The sequence below is a fragment of the Saccostrea cucullata genome, unplaced genomic scaffold (assembly GCF_032062105.1).
Source record: "Saccostrea cucullata isolate Sc308-1 unplaced genomic scaffold, CSIRO_AGI_Scuc_v1 ctg1450, whole genome shotgun sequence".
Taxonomy (NCBI): domain Eukaryota; kingdom Metazoa; phylum Mollusca; class Bivalvia; order Ostreida; family Ostreidae; genus Saccostrea; species Saccostrea cuccullata.
In genome coordinates this window covers 63,039-81,227 of record NW_026932943.1, presented here as the reverse complement: position 1 = coordinate 81,227, position 18,189 = coordinate 63,039, and the positions used below count along the sequence as shown (strand labels likewise).

Here is an 18,189-nt window from a genome sequence, read left to right as displayed (position 1 = left end):
TTCATTTTTCGTATTCCATAGTTCCTATTGGTAAAATCTGCAATTAGGAAGGCGCAACCTGAGGATCAAAACAGAAAGTCTTAAAATTATTTCTTGCAATTAACGTACTGTAAATAACGTTTTATTTGACAAAATTTACTTAAGCGAAATACCACTAGATCGTCTGCTCGTAAAAAAAAACTTCTCTTGTACAATTTTAAAAGCAAATATATAAAGCAAAGCTTTTATATACTAGTAGTAATAACCATTACTGGAGATTTTTTCGGCTAATAAGTATAGGTTAAGAACTCTCATACTTAAATCAGCGTATACAGAGATTCCTTGGCTTTACAAAATGTAATATTTACTGTTGAGGGCAATATTTTTTTTTTTGTATAAAAGTGAATATGTTTTGAGCAGCAGGAATAGTCTGAAATTTTAATTTGATTTTAGAGGACGAGATGCAGAATGAAAATCAGCCCTCATCCCCTTGAGGGTCTACAACAAGTGATGCAGATCTCGTGGAAACCATGGAAACAGTTACAGTTATATGTTCAAAGGGTCAACTGATCTTGCTTATCTGCATGGGAACAGGTGATATATTTTGAAATTAAGTACACATGTACTTTAATTCTACACCCCCTCTCTCTCTCTCTCTCTCTCTCTCTCTCTCTCTCTCTCTCTGAAGTTGCCAAATTGACTATGTCAATTAAACAGATAAATGTGTAATATTTACACTTTAAAGTGAACATTTTACAGATTAAAGTGTAAAATTTACAGATTGAAGTGTAAAATGTACATATCAAAATGTGGAATTTACACTTTAAAGAGTAAATTTTACAGGTTAAGTGTAAAATTTACAGTTTAAAATATAGGGATTAAAAAAAGAAAGTGTCCAAGGGGCACTAATATGCTTCCGTGGTGACTATCGTACTGAATGAACTTTGACTTTAACGGCTGAAGATTTACAGTGAACGCCAATATGCCGTGTGATACACAAAAACTTTTATATGTGATAACCTGTCCAGGGTGTAGTGAATATTACATAGGTGAGACAAGTTTAACACAGATTAACATTCCAGAGTATAGACAAATATCACTAAGTGAACATTTAGACGTGTGCGTACAAAAGAAATTTCCGTTTTATAAAATAGCAGGAGAAAATGATATTTGTTGACGTCAAAAAGAAAAACATTTCATTTGAGCGTTAAAACCAAAGCTTAACAATCTGATGCAATATATATCATTAAATTAAATTTAATTATGTATGCATATGTATATCTACATTTTACTGAGAACATGAAAATTTCAGGTACTTTTACCTGTGCACAATGAACTGTGAACATAGTACATTTGACTTCATAATAATGACGTCATATACTCCGCGAATTATTGTGTAACATTAGTATGTTATTTTGTAAAGCTTCTGAAGATAGAGAGAAAGGCCTAAAGCGTTACTGATGTTTTTCGTGTTTTTCTTCTTTACTTTAAGTATATAAATACATGTATATATATATATTTCTTTACGAAGTGGGAAAACAAATGTGACGAGAAATTATATATTTATTAGAAATATTTATCCAATTAATGCATTCACTTGTGAAGAAAGTCTTTTTAATGTTATATTACTATGAGCATTTCAAATTAAATCAAGGGCTTTTTTCACAAAGAGGGTACAATGTTAAATAAATGTCATAATAAAAGCATAAAATGAGGTACATATCTATGAAGTTAAGAGCAAATATGATAAAGAATAAGATACATATAAGAAATATATATATTTATCTATAATATTAGTTTGTACACCAACTTTGAAGGTCCTTATGGTCAGTTTAAAGTCAATTTGTCTTACAAAACTAACTACCATGATGAATTGATTAAAAATAACAGCTTAAAAATATGCAACTTAAAATATATTTCGTTTATGGGGTTTGTAATACTGTATTTTGTAATTATTCATTCAACTGCTTTCCGAATTACAGCAAAAACGAATGACCCTCTTACATCAAGTTGCGGTTGTACCCATCTTGGCCATTTTTACGGCTGAAATGAACAATAGCCATTACAATCAATAAGATCAGGCCCAAACCGCCTGACACCGAACCCACGATGATGTAAATAGTCTGCTGGCTCAATCCATCTCCTTCTTCTGCTCTTTCAGGTGTTCCTAACGAAGACTTCAAGTGAGTATTTTTATTCTTTGGAAGGGGCTCGTTGGGGTTTGACACTGTAACTTTGTGAGGTTTGGTTTTCTTACTGCTTGTAGATTGGTCGTCATCAGGAATTTTTGAGGTTGTGGAGATTTTCTTGGTTTCCTGAGAAGGCGGGGAGGTGGATCGGAATTTGAAAACAGGATTTGACACACCTTGTAAAAAAAATGGAAATCCTTTTTTTTTAATTTGTTCAAAGAAAAACCAAGAAGTTTCGACATAGAAAAGCTCATTATTAAAAGTACTACGTAAGTGCACTAAATCCAATGGAAAACATTGAGAAAAGTAACATATTTTGTTCCAGTTCTTTTTTTTTATCAAATAAATAAATTAATAGTATAAAAATATCTAAATACTAGTAAACAACTACATAAACATCAAATGAACAAAGATTTACAACAACAGCCATTACAATCATTGATCTTTCATAATTTTCTAAGAATTGGGTGTTTGAAAAATGTGGTAGGTAGTAACATCAAATTTTGTTTGTAATTGCAATGAAGGATATGGAAATAACAAACGGTCTTCAATATCAAAGTTCATAAAACAATACGAAATTGGAGAAAGTGAGAGAAATGCTCTCAAAAATGATTTCTTGTCTGACAGAGGGGAAAATGGAAACTGTGCCCAAAGGACAAAAATGGAATGTCTGAATGATTTTATAGGACTCTTTTAGGGGAAACAGATAAATTTAATAGGAGCTGTGCACATGACCGCAAAATAGAAAAAATAGAAACATGCATACTGATTGCAGCATTGAAGTGAAGAAAACCTACAGTGTATAGTGTAGACCTTGACACGCTGTCATCAGAATGAGAATAAATCCTCACCTTCACTCTTTTCAGATGTAGTTTCACTTTGTCTTATTGTTGGTGTATTTATCAGACCGGGTAAGTCCTCAATGTCAGATTTCCCGCCGCCGCTGCCACTTCCGCTTCCGTCTACTAGAAATTGTGGATAGGTCATTATACAGTACTAATACCTTACCTAAATGTGATGCTCATTTATAGATACGTGTTTTTTTTTTTTTTTTTTTTTTTTATAATTTCTGTATTTATATATTATCTAGATCGGTTAGAAAATACTTCTTTAAAGCTAATATTTTTATTGTCTTACCCCAATTTAAATAAATATTATCTCATCTTATTTTAACATAGATTTCCTTTCAAACGAGATCTTTTTAGTAGCGTTGTACTGTGTATTAGACGGCAAAATATGGGTAAGAACTCTTTTTAAAGTGAACACTTCTTTACCTTCAAAATCATCGTCATCAGTTACAAATTTTCTTCTAACATACTGTTGATAACGCTGTGCCATGAATGGAGGCATCCCATCAAATCCCATATGTCTTCCAGTCAGCCATCTTCCTCTAGCTGGTAAAAACATTTTTTGTTTACATGAAATCTTTAATAGAACATTTAAAGAAATTTCTAGGTATGAAAGTATTGAGAATATTAAAGTTGTTACGTTGATAGACATGTGACTCTAAATTTACGCGATTTACACAATAAAAAATAAAAATACATTCAATGGTCACCTTGATGTGTACTAAGAGGTTACCATATTGTTTTATTCTAAAGATAATTTGAACATTTGATGAACAATTTCAATTCCTAACTCAGCAGCAACCACCTCACTCTTTCCCTTAACTTACTAAAATGAACTAAACTTACTAAAATGAACAAACTTTTTTTTATTCGCATGTGGAATGATGTTAAAATGCATGAATTTATAGACTTTTAATGATGTTCAAACTTTCTGCGATTATCCTTTTTAGTCGATACTTTTTTTGTCACTTTGTTGTGAAATTTTGAATGTAAATTTAAAATTGTACGGTTAAACTAATTTTTTTTATGTAACTAATCCTGATTTAAGCTGTAGTTTTCCATATATTCGTAATGTAGATGACTAGGTTGGTTTAAACAATTATTATTAAATCATATATAATGTACGTTAAAAATAAAATAAAATCCTATTTTTAAAAGTGGTATATATATTTGATAAGTAAAAATTTCTTTGATAAACATTTGCATAGAAATAAGGGGGGTTTGTATTGCGACATGGTTGAGAAGTAAAATAATGCGTTAAACTTTAATCATTTAAAGGATTTTTCTGAATGAGTTCAAGAGTGTTCAAAAGAAAAAAAATAACATTGTGAAATTCACAGAAATGACGACAGAAAGTATGTCCTCATCTCTCCTCTTTTTAAGAGTTTTTCTATTTGTTTACGTTATATACGATGAATAATTATTCCTAGTGTTTTCTGTATTAACATGTCAAGAGCATGTATATTGCACAAGAAGTGATTGTTTGACGCACAGTTAAGAAAATTTTTTTATATTGCAGTGCATTTATCTCCATATATTTCATTTTCCACTTTTGAAAAGAAAAGATTTGATTGAAACATCAGGATGAATTTAAGTTGTGCTTTGTATGTTATTGTCATCAGATAAGATATTCATATTAAAATTTACATGATGAGAAGGACATCAATCTTTATTAAATATTTTTTTGCTTAATAGTGTTATGGTAATGTAAAAACAAAAAAAGGTATAGAGACATATAATATTAGGCTATTACGAGATATGATATGAGGGGTGTATCGTGATTTTTTTCTTAAAAAAAAATCATATATAATTTGTGATTTTTTTAATTACTTTAAAATTAATTGAGTTAAACGTATTTAATACAAAGGTATTGAATACAAATTTAATAATATATCAGTATTTCCAAATCAACTTCTAAAACATCAGATCTCTAAAACATCAGAGTTGGGTTCAGTTGCCATGAAGGAGTGAGCATCCCCTGCCGACCGATCATACCCGCTGTTTGCTCTTTGTCATGATCGGGAAATAACGGAAAAATCCGTCGTCAATTTAGTGTATAAACAATGGACTAACAATTGGTATGAAAAACGTAAGTCAGCATTTGACTCAATGATAAATTATATTTGCTGATAAGGTCATTGTATCGACCGTAGTCTAGAATACAAATATTTTTCGAAAATAAATTAGAATGTAATGAATATATTGACAAATCGTGATAACATATATTGACAACAAACATGGATTCTTGTTTATTTGTAAAATTCTCATGAAATTAAGTTTTTTAAAGTAAATTTACAGTGTCAGTGTAATTACGAAATGTTCTTTTTCACTTATCAGTACGTAGGCCTCACAGATGGAGTGATCGGTATATGGGGATACTTTATTCTCCTAGGCATCTAATCCCACCTCTGGACTTCTGAATTGTTTTGTATGAATGGACTATTGGGCTTGAAACTAGTTCATTGCCTCCATATGCTTTCATGAGAAACTATGTGAATCCCTTTGACAGTATGGGAGTGCCATCAGAAAATTGTATGTGTTCATGAATAGCTTTGGTGATTTTTATCACAAGATACTTTGTAATGTCAAGTGTTTTCAAAACAACTACTCATCATTTATTCTGCAAGTGTCAAATAATGTGTCAAATAAAGTTAAGGACAACACTCTATTGACTGAATCTAGGTTAAAGTAATTTAAGAAATTTTATTTTTTAGATCTAATTGACGAATGAAAGATTCATATTGTAGTGGTTATTTAAATATTATGTATATGAAACTTGAGATTACTCGAGAACTCATGACTCTATAAGTTTTTACGTGATCCTTTATTGGTCAAATTGAGACAATAATACTTGGAAAATGTAACAACTTACTCATTTTAACTTAAGTACTTTTCTAGGAAGATTTTGTGGTCTTTTCAAATTAAATTGTTGTTAGTTTAAACAATAAAATTCCTGATTACCAAACAAGGTTAATGTTTCAAACAGTTTTGAGCATTAAAGCGATATAGACCTTACAACCCCTTAATTTATTACAACTTGTCAAAGTAATACACCCTCCTAATACTTTTCAGTGCACTAATTTCATCCACTTGCGACTTGTTAATACAGGACTTACATTCTCTTAATATTTGTAAATGCAGGACTTACATTAAATTGCGACTTGTTGATGTAGGACTTGCAATGTCCATATTCACTAAAGATTAATTGACAGTATGGTGAATTTGTTTCCAGTGGTATAGGAGGAGATACAACACTAGTACTCTTAATATTATTCAGTGAATGCTATGGGAAACCACAAAACACTGTCCTATCCAAAGACAAATTTAAGGTACACGTAAAATTGCAATACGTAATAAAGATTCAGTGAAAGTCTTTTTTTTTGTTTTTATTCAGTGGTACGGGAGATTGTATGCTGTTTTACATCCCATTCGAGAATTTTTTCACTCATGAAGAGACGTCACCATATACCGGTGAAGACCTTTACTCGGCACTCAGAGCCATTGAGCAGTGATGGATTGGTATCGTGTCAACACCTGCTGTGACACGGGTCCTCGGTTTTAAGGTCTCATCCAAAGGACCAGGGACTTTGAACTAAAAAATGTCGAGCGCATGGCGAAGAAACGGTTGCTCCCAATTTTTTTATCGACTTAGAGCAGTCGCGACCGAGATTCGAAATCAAGACCTCCCGATCACGGTACGGACACTCAACCGACTGAGCTACCGTGCATGGCTGCTACGGGAGATGTTGCAGTTAAAATAAAGCTACCCTTAATTTGATGGAAAGAATGACATTGTCAGTGTTTTGTAATGGGAAATGGTTTAAGGAAGCACAAACAGATCTAAAAGGACATACGCATGGACACCCCAGTCATTATTAATATATTATGATATTCGGCATTCAAAATCATTCCTTCAATCAAAGCAGACATTGTCATATTTTTGTTTTGAAAAAAATTGTTGGAAGTCAAAAACGTTGAAAATATAGACAAATAAAAATAAAAGTAAGCGCTGTTGTATTTTATTTTCTACAAGTATGACTTCCTTCGTCAGCCAAATTGCTTATAGAATTTAACGGGTATCACAAATTAGTAAGTATCCAAAATTGGTGATACTGGACACTCGCAAGTGACAATGTTTGACTGTGAAAATTTTGAATGAATTTCAAAACAAATTGAACTGGGTTTTTTTTTTAAAGATAGGATATATGTAAATGATGGAGAAGTTACAAGCCTAATATCACACTTCTTTCAGACTTGCTCTCTGCAATATTGATTGATTGGTTATTGCTTCACCGAGTCGGCGATATTTCAGCCAATTTGTCCCTCTGTCATATATATAAAAGCGTATCAGCTTATACTGGTTTCAGGAATGGTTTATTCTTGGGAGAAGATATTATGAGCAATCACACAGAAACTGCAGTTTTTGAGGTTGTTTTTACTTTATACCGCTTTTTCCATGAATCAGTTGTCTCAGAAGTGTACCTTAGGGATTTTACATCCGCTTAGGAAGTGACAGCCCCGAGTTTCCTCAATTTTGACTTGCTAATTTAAGGGGGCCGACTATGATTTTATTGCGTGAAAACTACAATAGCGAAACTCTTCGTTTTTATACCATATTTAACTGACATTAAGTTTAGTGTACATGCAAAGTTTGGGCGAAATCTACCGTCCAGGTATTTCTAAGGGACCAACTCAAAATACAGGTACATTTACTAAAGGATTATTTAGGAAAGTACCAATTTTTAGCACTTTAAAGGAAATTATACAAATACTACAATAGCGTTTTTATTCAAACTATAATTAAGAAATAAATAACAAATTTATAAACAAATTGAACCGGTTTTTTTATCAAGTGAAGGCCGAAGGCCTTCTCAGATTTGATCACGTTAAATTTATTACTTATATATACATTTGAGATGGACAATTAAATATTAAATTAAATATATTCGAATATAAATATTGCATAACCAGTCGCCGTAGATTTCCGTCAAAAGTGCGCTAGGAGTAAATCGGCTGAAAGGCGGTATGCTCACACTAAGAATTCTGTTTCTATTTTGTTAAAGGCTACTTGTGATCAGTAATAGTGAATAGATTCTCTCTTAATTTTGATCAAAAACATTTAATCTACGATTTCAGTAAGTAAAGGTATATCAAATTTTATGATGTTAACAAGGAGACACTGTCGACAGTTTACATTGAAGTACGACAGCGCCGATAAGGGTGTTTCTCAGCTATTCGTTGCGTGATTGCAATAATTTGATATTTTCCAATAGATTTACACATTTATCATGAGTAGAATTTAAAATGAAAAAATATAGTTTTAGCCAATATAATGAAGATTTAACTTAAAGTCTAACAAAAGTAAGGATAAACTAAAAAGATAGAGACTGTGCAGTTGACAAAAGTGACATAAAACTTGTAAACAAAGTCTAGTTTCTATCGGTATATTCTCTATGTACACAGGTTAAATCGATCACCAAAAATGTATGAAGTATTTGTTCACGTTGTAGATAAAACAATTATTTCACTTGCTTATTTTGTTCATCTTTATAAATGAAAAGCAATTCAATTTATATTTATAAGTAACGGTAGATATTATTGCGCCGTGTGATTCGGTCATGTATTGACTTTGACAGAAACTCTCTGTATGTTTATATAATGGAAAGATACCACAAATGTATATATTATATGATGAGTAATACTATCTTGTACATTATGTGTAAGAAACACAAAATTCTACCGTCTTAAAGTTACCAGAGGGGGGCATCTCAAAAGGCCAAAAATTAACGAATTTTCCTGTTATTATATAGTGCTACAAAATATGACGCATGCATAGGATTTATACAAAAATAATAAAATATGATGAGGAGATTATCAAATTCCTATGTAGTAAATTTCAAGAGCATATGTTTATTACTTTTTATTTAATAACATCTCTATTACCCCTTTCTTTTAAAGCTTCAGTTTATCATAACGTCAAAAACGCACTGTAACGACGTCATCCTACCTATCAGTTGCAAAATCGGTTAAAAATTCAGTTATATAAAATTGTTATTACATTTTTAAACCTGCAATTGCTAAATTTTGTTTAATTTTATTAATCAAGTGAAAAAAGTTGCTTTAAAACAGTTTTCATTTTAACGCGAAATATTGCGCAATGAAAACTAGAGTCGGCCCCCTTAAATCGAAAATAACAGATTGCAAAACCAGCAAAAACAAACTTTTGTGGAAGTTAATATTGAGATATAGTTAACTGTATTTGTGGTGTAATCTAAATGTTTCCGAGATCACGACATGCACAATGACATACTTCTCCAAATCAGTCAAAACATTTCATTATAATTCATCAGTATCGTGGTACTTACATTGGTAATTTTTGAACATTCGGCCATCTGTGTACGGTGCAAGACAAACGTTGCCAAGGAAGACCAATACCAGAATTTTAACTGTTGGCAGCATGGTAAGGATCTTCGATAAAAAGATTAAAGAAATCTTTTACCACGTGATACTGGAAAACAGAATGCTTGAGATCTTCACTGTTCTACTTTTATTGCTCTCTGCACTCATCACCTAAAAGTGTGAATGTTATAAAGATACAACCTACATCTTCCTGAAGTACTTATGGAGATGGAAAACCCCGTTATAGATAAAAGCTCATCATGAATGGGAAGCCATGTAAAGAGGCAGTGAGTGATGAACACTTACCACACAGCAAATATCTTTACACTTATGCGCATTTAAAAAAAATTGAAAATAATTTTTTTAAAAAGTCTAACATTTTCAATGTTTTAGAGAGCTGTCTATACCACGGATATTTTACCACTAACGGAGATATATTCTCTAGACCTGTTAATGAGATACAGGGGATATTCAATATTTTATACATAGATATGAAATTTTTTCACGGATGAGGCAGGATTTTTTTCATATTTTTACGAGTAAGAAGCATGAGTGAAAATATCTAAATTAAATCCTGTCTCGCAAGAATCTTATGACAAGTCAGAAATTATATTTTCAAGCACTGATATCCTTTCACCGTGTGACCGGAAATACTTTTTATTCAATCACAATATTTCACTACTGAAAATAATGAATTGGACCGCTATGACATATTTTTTTCAACTTACAATGTTGGTTAAAACAGCCATATCTGTCAATTTTGTCAATTTTGTCAAGATGAATGAAAGCAAGCACAATATCTGTAAAGTTAAGCAGTATGCTGTAGAACAGAACATTATCTGACTATGTTCTCGCGAATAAAAGCTTTTGTAGACTCTTGAAACCAAACTGTTAGCCTTTGCCTTAAGGCCCCGGGTAAACAGTTTAGTTCTTTAGTCCGACAAAACGCATCTTGTCCTCGAATCAATTAATGTACAACTTTGCATGTGCTGAATTTTACGTAATCGATATAATGCTACTGATTTTTACATAACAGCGCAGATATTACTTATTTAATTTACACAAAATGCAATAGATCCTTTCATCTCAGGCTGAAAAATATCAAGTTATAGAAATTAGATAAGCCATTGTAACAGTTGTTATGGCTTTGTTGTACTGGAACGGATCGTGCATGGTACATTAGTTCACAATGTTCAAAATGATGATAATTCTTCATACTCTTGAAATATTAGAAATCTGCTCCACGAGCATTGATGTCGAAAGACAGCTACGTGAAATGCGTAACACCAATAAAATGCAAGAAAGGGAAATTTCTAAGCTGAAAAAAGAGACCAAGCTCTTACGCGCTGACATGACTAAATGTATGATGAAGTCATGTAAAGTTCAAAGCGTTAAGGACGGTTTTATGAATCAGAAAATCGTAGATGGAGGAGATGAAGAGAGGAGCCTTGAAGAAAGTAAGTCTTCATTTTGAGTTGTAGAAAACATTTCTGAAATATCACAGCAGAGACAATTTTGCAATTGAATTGTACGTCAATCCATATTGAAAAAGATATTGAATGAAATAAAAGCAAATAACGAACAGCTAGTATTCAAGCTCAATTTTTTGGAGCAGAGAAAACAAGGACTTCTAAAACATTAGACATCCTTTGCACTTTGCAGTTGCATGGGGCTTCTACGGAAAAATTCAAGGATTGTTGTCATGTTGGCTTTTGTTTGTTCCATTTTTATTCACCATATATATTCATATAAAAGTAACAAAAATAGTGACAGACAGAAGTATGATAATTTCTAATTCTTTTGAAAAATCTTTTACACAAACTGGTTGGTAACTAATAAACAGTTTGAAAACTTTTACAACCTTTCAATTTTTTTTTCAGAACAACTGGAAAATTTGTCGATCTCTAATGCGAAAGTTAGAAACACCAGATCTACCAGTAACATTATTGCATTCTATACCTACCTTTCTCATCCAATACCAAATCCAAGCATCCACCACACCTTAGTGTTTGATATAGTAAAACAAATTTGGGTGGAGGATACAACAAATACAGCGGCGTGTTTTCAGCTCCAACTTCAGGGGTATATGTTTTCATTTGGACCATCTACACTGGAGATAGAGGGAAAACTAAATACAGAGTCTACGTCAACAATGACGAGGTCAATTATACCTTAGGTGAGACGGATGAAGCCGCTGACTTTGATTCGGATACCGGAACAATGGTGGTGCCACTTAACACGTCTGATAGTGTGTATATTCGAGCTGCAGCAACGTGTACAACATACGTAATGAACTTTCGGGATAACAACTTCAGAACAACATTTACTGGTTGGAATCTAAATTGATGCTGTTAAGAGGTTTCTGTGGAAATAAAATCTGCATATATTCCTTTATTTATTCATCTATTTTTGTTTCCTATTGAATGCCCGAAATTACACAAACCAGAGCTATGTAAAAAATGAAAGTTATTTATAAATGCCAGTAATTTGAAGATATACCAGTATTTAAAACAATATATTATATGAAAACTTTGCTACATCAAAAGCGAGAATAAACCTGGACTTACTAGCAAGCAAAAGTCAACAAATGAGTGTAAGGGCCACAGTAATATATTTTCTTATTCTATTTTACAAATTGCCATTTTATTATAACAGATTAGTAATAGCCATACTTTTTGTTTAGACCTGAAGGAATCACACCTTTATTATATTTATAGTTTGATCTTTTTACCTTCTCCACTTCCTCTTCTACTCCTCTAAAATGATCATAGAGTTTGACCATACCTGAAAAAAATCTAGTACTGTAATTGAAGACATATATTCAATTTACCATTTTAGTAAATGTATTTATTTTAAATAATTTTCGCAGAATTAAAAACAAATTATATTCAAATGATGCAGAGTTCATTACCCACTTTTTCTTAATCTTTTATTTTTTGTGATTCACAGGAATGACTCTCGGGTTTCTTGCATGCTGAACTTTGTAGGCTTTGAATTGTAGTATTTTTATCGATATGCTGGTTTCGGTCCTGAAGGTAATGATACGGAACTGATTCTTGGTATTGTCATCGAGACAACAAACTTCAATTTAAGACTATGTTGTAACTGTTTTCTTCCTTCTGGGTCAATTAAAAGATCAATAGAAATTGTCAAACAAAAATGCATCGTATAAAATGTCAAATGAACAAAATGTACCAATTATATTAATATATAAAAGATTTAATATTGGGTATAGTTGGTAGCTCATTACACATATTACACCAAAGAATTTTTTCCTCACACTTATGATCTATTTTATAAAAAAAAAAGTGAATAAAAGCAATTTGAGATTTATATTACACCCGTTTTAAAATACAAGGATAAAAAAACAGAATTAAATAATTAAGAGAATTGGGTAAAACACTTACATCACTGCGATACCCGGCATGTTATAGCAGCCCCAATGCTATTGTCCATCTTTTCCCTCCTCTACTATGTATTGGCACTAAAGTCATTCAAACGAGACAAAGGGTGACAATCCTTTCTTCTCCCACAGCTACAAATCTCCAAGAATTATTCAGCACGTAAAGGGACATTAAAGGGGCATTAAATATGAGATCCAATGATCTAAGCCGAGGTATCATTCGCCGCGCCCTGACAAACCTTAGATGTTTTGTTTAATTGTTCACTCATATGGAGACCCCACCACTTGCCGGGGGAAAGCTGCAAAATTTTATGCTTCTACTCTTCACTCAGGTCAGATTCGAACCCGCGACGTTAAGGATCAGCTCTGGGCTGGTCTAGAGGCAGACGCTGTTACCACTGCGCCACAGTAGCGAAAAACCTAAGACGTAAACGTAGGTAGTGATTACCGGGTAATTTAAGCGAGCGTCGCTATAGGCCAAAGTTACAGGTCTTCTGAATAAGACTTTAAAAATTGATGTCCTTGTCAAGTTAATGGCGTTGGCACGATGAAGGATCCTCATTGTTCAAGCCCTGAATGTCTAGTATGTGTAAAGTTTCAAAATTCTGATTTGAAGCCCATTACTGGTGTATGGTACCGTTTTATATTGGTGCAGAATTCACAATAAAAGACACGTAAACATACACTTAATGAATCAGTCGATTGATCACAAAACTTTGTCGGATCTACGGTGCATTTTCCATACCATACCTCTGTATTTTTATATTTCCATGTCTTTTTGTAGATAATACATGCAATATTTCTTTGATCACTCTTTCTCTGGAATAATCCATGATGTACACATTGCAAAAAATCAGTTTCTTCGTCGTTAACTCAGCTGTTCAATAGTCGGTATATTAGTTAGCCCTTCTCAAAGAGGAACAAAAAGTACTGTATTCATGGTTATTTTCGCCCTTTCATACTTGTAAAGAATTTTGTCCCGTTTAAAATTCGCCAAACAGTTTTGTGTAACAAATGATATAGTGCTTTTTAATTCCCTTCGTTTGAAATTCTTCCCCCTATGAGAGGGGCGAAAGTGGTAAAAATAAAATGGAGCGAAAATTTCACCAGTAAATAAATGGTGGACCAAACCCGAAGTTTAAGTTAAATACGATATATTCGACGTAAAACCATGGATTTATGGTTTTCATTGATAAAACATAACATTTGGCTGTTTAAATTTAATTAAATTTTAAACAAACTGTCTAATACAAAACTAAAATAAAATTTTATGCGCAATTTAGGCAAACACTTTGAAGTGCACCTGCACGAAAAAATTCCACTTTCAAACATTTCACATTACTTACATTTCATTATATTTTGATCACCCTCTACTGCAGCAAGACAAACGTTACTCATCAGTACAAATATCAGCAAACGTTGAAAAAGTGACATGATATAGAATATGAATCTCACAATATCTACGAATAAACTTTTTTCTGAATACAAATGTTTTGTTCTGCTCCTGAGTTGGTATTAAAGATTGAAACAAATTAAGAGTGCTTCCTTATGTCTCCTGCTTTCTTGTAATTTGAAATAAGGAAAACTTGAAAAAAAATCATAGATAAAAGGTTAATTTAGGCAAAAGGGAAGCTTTGTCAAAGAAAACCTTTCAAAAAACTTGACCTCATGTCAAGGAACACATTATTTCCAAAGTCTCGGGATTTTCTAGCCTTTTTTTAAATCATATTTTCCGACCAAGTTATGAGGACGTCACAGAGGGGTTTAATATGTGGTGGCGTCTCCATATGAGTGAAATATACTCGAGAGGGACGTTAAACAACATACATACAATCAATCAATAGACGTACAAAGACAAAATGTTTTTATTTTAGATAAAAGTGAAGACAGGGCGTGATTACCCCTCTTGTGAGAACATTGTTATGAAAATGAAATTAGTAATACCAATAGAATGTATGTTCAGTGTTAACTGTCATGCAAAACGAATCAAATACCAGATATTGATGTTTGTATTTCAATAATTCCACATGCATGATTGTTTATACTGACATAAATATAAACAGTAAAATGTCTTTATTAGAACGGTAATTAACGTTGCAGTAACTGCAAAAACAACATAACCCACTGCAACTTATGTACATGTATTTTTTCTGCAACAGCAGCAACAGTATTTCTAATATTTATATACTAACATACTTTAAACTATAAAAAAGAATTACAAAAGCCCAGAAGGCACATTCGAGATTCGAAATACGAGATTCGAATTTCGAGATTCGAAATTCGAGTTCCGAGATTCAAGATCCAAAATAACCAATCAAAAGGCGGTTTGAGATTCAATTACTCCCCTTGTTTTGTTTAATGAGGAAAAATAAGAATTTATATATATTTTCTAAAATGTATATAAAATTATATTTTTATATATTTTAATACATATATATATATATATATATTATCATTTAAGCAAATAACCCATTTGATATGAATATATTCAACTATTTCTTGATAGTAAAACATAATAAAGGGGAGTAATCAAAGTTGAACCTGCCTTTTGATTGGTTAATTTGGATCTTGAATCTCGAAAAAGGTCGAATTTCGAAATCTCGTATTTTTTGAGTCTCATTGTGACGAATCTCAAAATGAGCCTTCTGGGCTTTCGTAAAGAATAGTTGTTTAATTAATTTTTGCTACATGTATATCAAATGGCACGGAGTACAGTCTAGCTTTTGTGGTATATTATAGTCATAATTAGTAAATTTTGAATGTCAAAATATTTATCAACCTACAGATTCGAGGTTTATATAATGAAAACAACAAAAATTAAAGATTAAAATATGGTCATAGAAGGATATGAATATACAGTTTGGATTAGGATGTAAGTGATTTTTGCAAAAGTTTCAATTTCTGTTTTTGTATGCTAAGTAATTCTTCTACAATGTCCACCGTCTTTTTCTGCAGTTGAACATTTTCAGCCTTGGTGTTAAGGAGACTTTGTCTGCTGCTGTTCGGGTCCTTGTCTGCAAGGAGGAAAACAGTGTCCTTTTTTCAAATACTTAAACGTGTTACGATATAATTGTAGAGTAAAGTTTACAGTTATAAATTGAAATATATGTGTATACATGAACACATGTGCAGTTCTTAGTAGTAATTTACACAACAATTAAAATACAAAAATAAAAGAAATTGTTCATTCCTAAGATAACAATAAAAATTAAATGTGAGGAGTAGATAAGAAACCTAATGCTGAAGCATATTAATATCATTATAGACTGACACGCAAGACGAGAGAAACATAAGAAACATATTACTAGAACCATAATAGTGAATAGTACATAACCATCAAAATATTTTAGGATACCTGTTGAAAATGAGAATGGTATCTGGGTATCTCTGGTAGTTGGATGTTCCGTTGTGTTGGTGTTGGATGGTGGTTTTTGGGCGGTGGTGGTGTTTTCAGTGGTTGATGATGATATAGTGGTGGCGGATCTAACTTTTAGCCATACGTTAACTGACTTCAGCCCCATTATATTCCCCACCATACACGTGTATATTCCAGCGTCTCCAGGGGTGGCAATTTTGCGCTTCATAACTATGCATTTAGTTTGTTTGCTTAATACCCTGCAGCAGAGGAGAATATCTATTAAAATATAATGCATTTTCACTATATATTCGACAGAGCGCCTCTCTAGAACAGAACCCCTGACCCTGAGGCCATTAATTTCACTAGGTAAAGGGCTTTGTTGCAACCACTATAGGAATAACAACCACTTTTGAAATAATTATTTCAATAGTGGTTGAGAGAGTATTTCAATAACAAACATAGGTTGCAACCACTATTGAAATACGACCACTATTGAAATAATTATACGACTACTATTTATTAAGACCGCGGAACATTAACTGGCAAAATTGGAAATATACAGGTTACGTCATTTCTATCTAATACAATCAAAACATTCAGTGATAGACAATGAAATGGGCGGGTACAATTCGACGCGGACGTGGGGAAAAATCGGATTGAAATTGCTGATCGAAATTCATTTTCAATCCACCTCAGTTACGCTAGAAAGCACATTATTACTGATTGACCCATAAGACAAAATTTAATATTTTCAATTTTGTTACAGTTTGATTTTCTTTGTCAGTGTTTTAAATAACTTAATATTTAAGGGAAAATATTTCATTTCTGTTTGGCAAATATATGTATATGTTTGTGTTGGGGGGGGGGGGGGGGGGGGCTGAACGATTTTTAAATAAAGTTGTCCAACAGTTTTCAGTGAGAATAAGTATAAAACTCATGCACTCTTATAATTCTAGAAATAAAATATATTGTCATGTTAAGCCATGACCTGACTCGACAATTTTTACCCCCCCCCCTTCTAGAATCAAATATCTCCTGAAAAATAATCTTTGTCTTTTATGATCTTTCGCGTTCTTAAAATTATAAGCTAAAACTCAATTAATGTGAACTTGAAACAATATGTATTTGGGAGTTGAAATTAGTTGATTTTTAGATCATACATTCACTCTTTGCTTTGAAAACAGCTCAGGTGGATTGAAAATAAATTTCGATCTGCAATTTCAATCCGATTTTTCCCCACGTCCGCGTCGAATTGTACCCGCCCATTTCATTGTCTATCACTGAATGGTTTGATTGTAACAGATAGAAATGACGTAAGCTGTTTATTTCCAATTTTGGCAGTTAATGTTCCGTGGTCTTAATAATCACTATTGAAAACTTTATTTCAAAGTTCAGAAGTTTAAAAGTTCAAATATGCAATGTATGTTTGTTATTGAAATACTCTCTCAACCACTATTGAAATAATTATTTCAATAGTTGTCAATATTTCAATAGTGGTTGCAACAGGGCTTAATGCTTATTACAACAATGTCAACAGTTTGGCTGCTGCATTTAAAGGGAATAAAGAAGAAAATTGTTAAAGACTTTTAACTTTATTTTGAATATTTTGGCCCCATCCCAAAGGCTCCAGGGGGCAGGGGCCAGGAATTTCACAATTTATACTTGCTTCACCCATAGATGCCATATGCCAAAATTGGTTTAAGTTGGTTCAGTGGTTTCATAGAAGAAGCTGAAAATGATTAAATTTAAACACAAGATGGAGGACGCACATTGATGGACAAGAACAGATAGTAACAGATAGCAAGATAGCAAAAGGTCATCTAAAAACACTAAAAAAGTTCAACTTTTGCTAATGTAAAAAGAATTGAAGATAAAGAAGTTAAACATATGTTCATCTTGATAAACATTTATCAGTATGATCATCATTTCCATTATTTAATGCATGGTTCAAAGGAGATGGGTAAACATGACGAGCAAAAGCCTATAGCTTGACAATTGACAAACATGAGGGTG

The 18,189-nt window shown here is 32.4% G+C and overlaps 3 protein-coding genes across 4 annotated transcripts; 1 reads left to right on the top strand and 2 right to left on the bottom strand.

Moving 5' to 3' along the window:
• Window positions 1–1,524: 1,524 nt before the first annotated feature.
• On the bottom strand, window positions 1,525–9,603 carry LOC134236605 (uncharacterized). 2 transcript variants are annotated; one of them, XM_062718776.1, is made up of 4 exons: window positions 9,382–9,603; window positions 3,443–3,562; window positions 3,020–3,133; window positions 1,525–2,344 (listed from the first exon to the last, which is right to left on the bottom strand). In XM_062718776.1, exons 1-4 carry the CDS (start codon window positions 9,473–9,475, stop codon window positions 1,980–1,982), a joined length of 693 nt encoding a protein of 230 aa, XP_062574760.1. In that variant the 5' UTR covers window positions 9,476–9,603; the 3' UTR covers window positions 1,525–1,979. The 2 variants fall into 2 exon arrangements, with proteins under 2 accessions (XP_062574760.1, XP_062574761.1); XM_062718777.1 differs by having other exon boundaries at window positions 3,020–3,130; window positions 9,382–9,586.
• Window positions 9,604–10,604: 1,001 nt separating this feature from the next.
• On the top strand, window positions 10,605–11,777 carry LOC134236606 (uncharacterized). The gene is made up of 2 exons (XM_062718778.1): window positions 10,605–10,872; window positions 11,296–11,777. Exons 1-2 carry the CDS (start codon window positions 10,605–10,607, stop codon window positions 11,589–11,591), a joined length of 564 nt encoding a protein of 187 aa, XP_062574762.1. The 3' UTR covers window positions 11,592–11,777.
• Window positions 11,778–15,459: 3,682 nt separating this feature from the next.
• LOC134236619 (uncharacterized) lies at window positions 15,460–16,510 on the bottom strand. The gene is made up of 2 exons (XM_062718794.1): window positions 16,174–16,510; window positions 15,460–15,832 (listed from the first exon to the last, which is right to left on the bottom strand). Exons 1-2 carry the CDS (start codon window positions 16,469–16,471, stop codon window positions 15,684–15,686), a joined length of 447 nt encoding a protein of 148 aa, XP_062574778.1. The 5' UTR covers window positions 16,472–16,510; the 3' UTR covers window positions 15,460–15,683.
• Window positions 16,511–18,189: the final 1,679 nt, after the last annotated feature.

Excerpts from the sequence above, each read along its gene's own strand:
- LOC134236605 (XM_062718776.1), bottom strand. The coding sequence starts at position 9,475 with ATGCTGCCAACAGTTAAAATTCTGGTATTGGTCTTCCTTGGCAACGTT. Across the intron at positions 3,563-9,381 it reads AATGTTCAAAAATTACCAAT|CTAGAGGAAGATGGCTGACT; the intron begins GTAAGTACCACG and ends TGTTTTTACCAG. Across the intron at positions 2,345-3,019 it reads TACATCTGAAAAGAGTGAAG|GTGTGTCAAATCCTGTTTTC; the intron begins GTGAGGATTTAT and ends TTTTTTTACAAG.
- LOC134236606 (XM_062718778.1), top strand. The coding sequence starts at position 10,605 with ATGTTCAAAATGATGATAATTCTTCATACTCTTGAAATATTAGAAATC. Across the intron at positions 10,873-11,295 it reads AGAGAGGAGCCTTGAAGAAA|AACAACTGGAAAATTTGTCG; the intron begins GTAAGTCTTCAT and ends TTTTTTTTTCAG.
- LOC134236619 (XM_062718794.1), bottom strand. The coding sequence starts at position 16,471 with ATGCATTATATTTTAATAGATATTCTCCTCTGCTGCAGGGTATTAAGC. Across the intron at positions 15,833-16,173 it reads ACCATTCTCATTTTCAACAG|ACAAGGACCCGAACAGCAGC; the intron begins GTATCCTAAAAT and ends TCCTCCTTGCAG.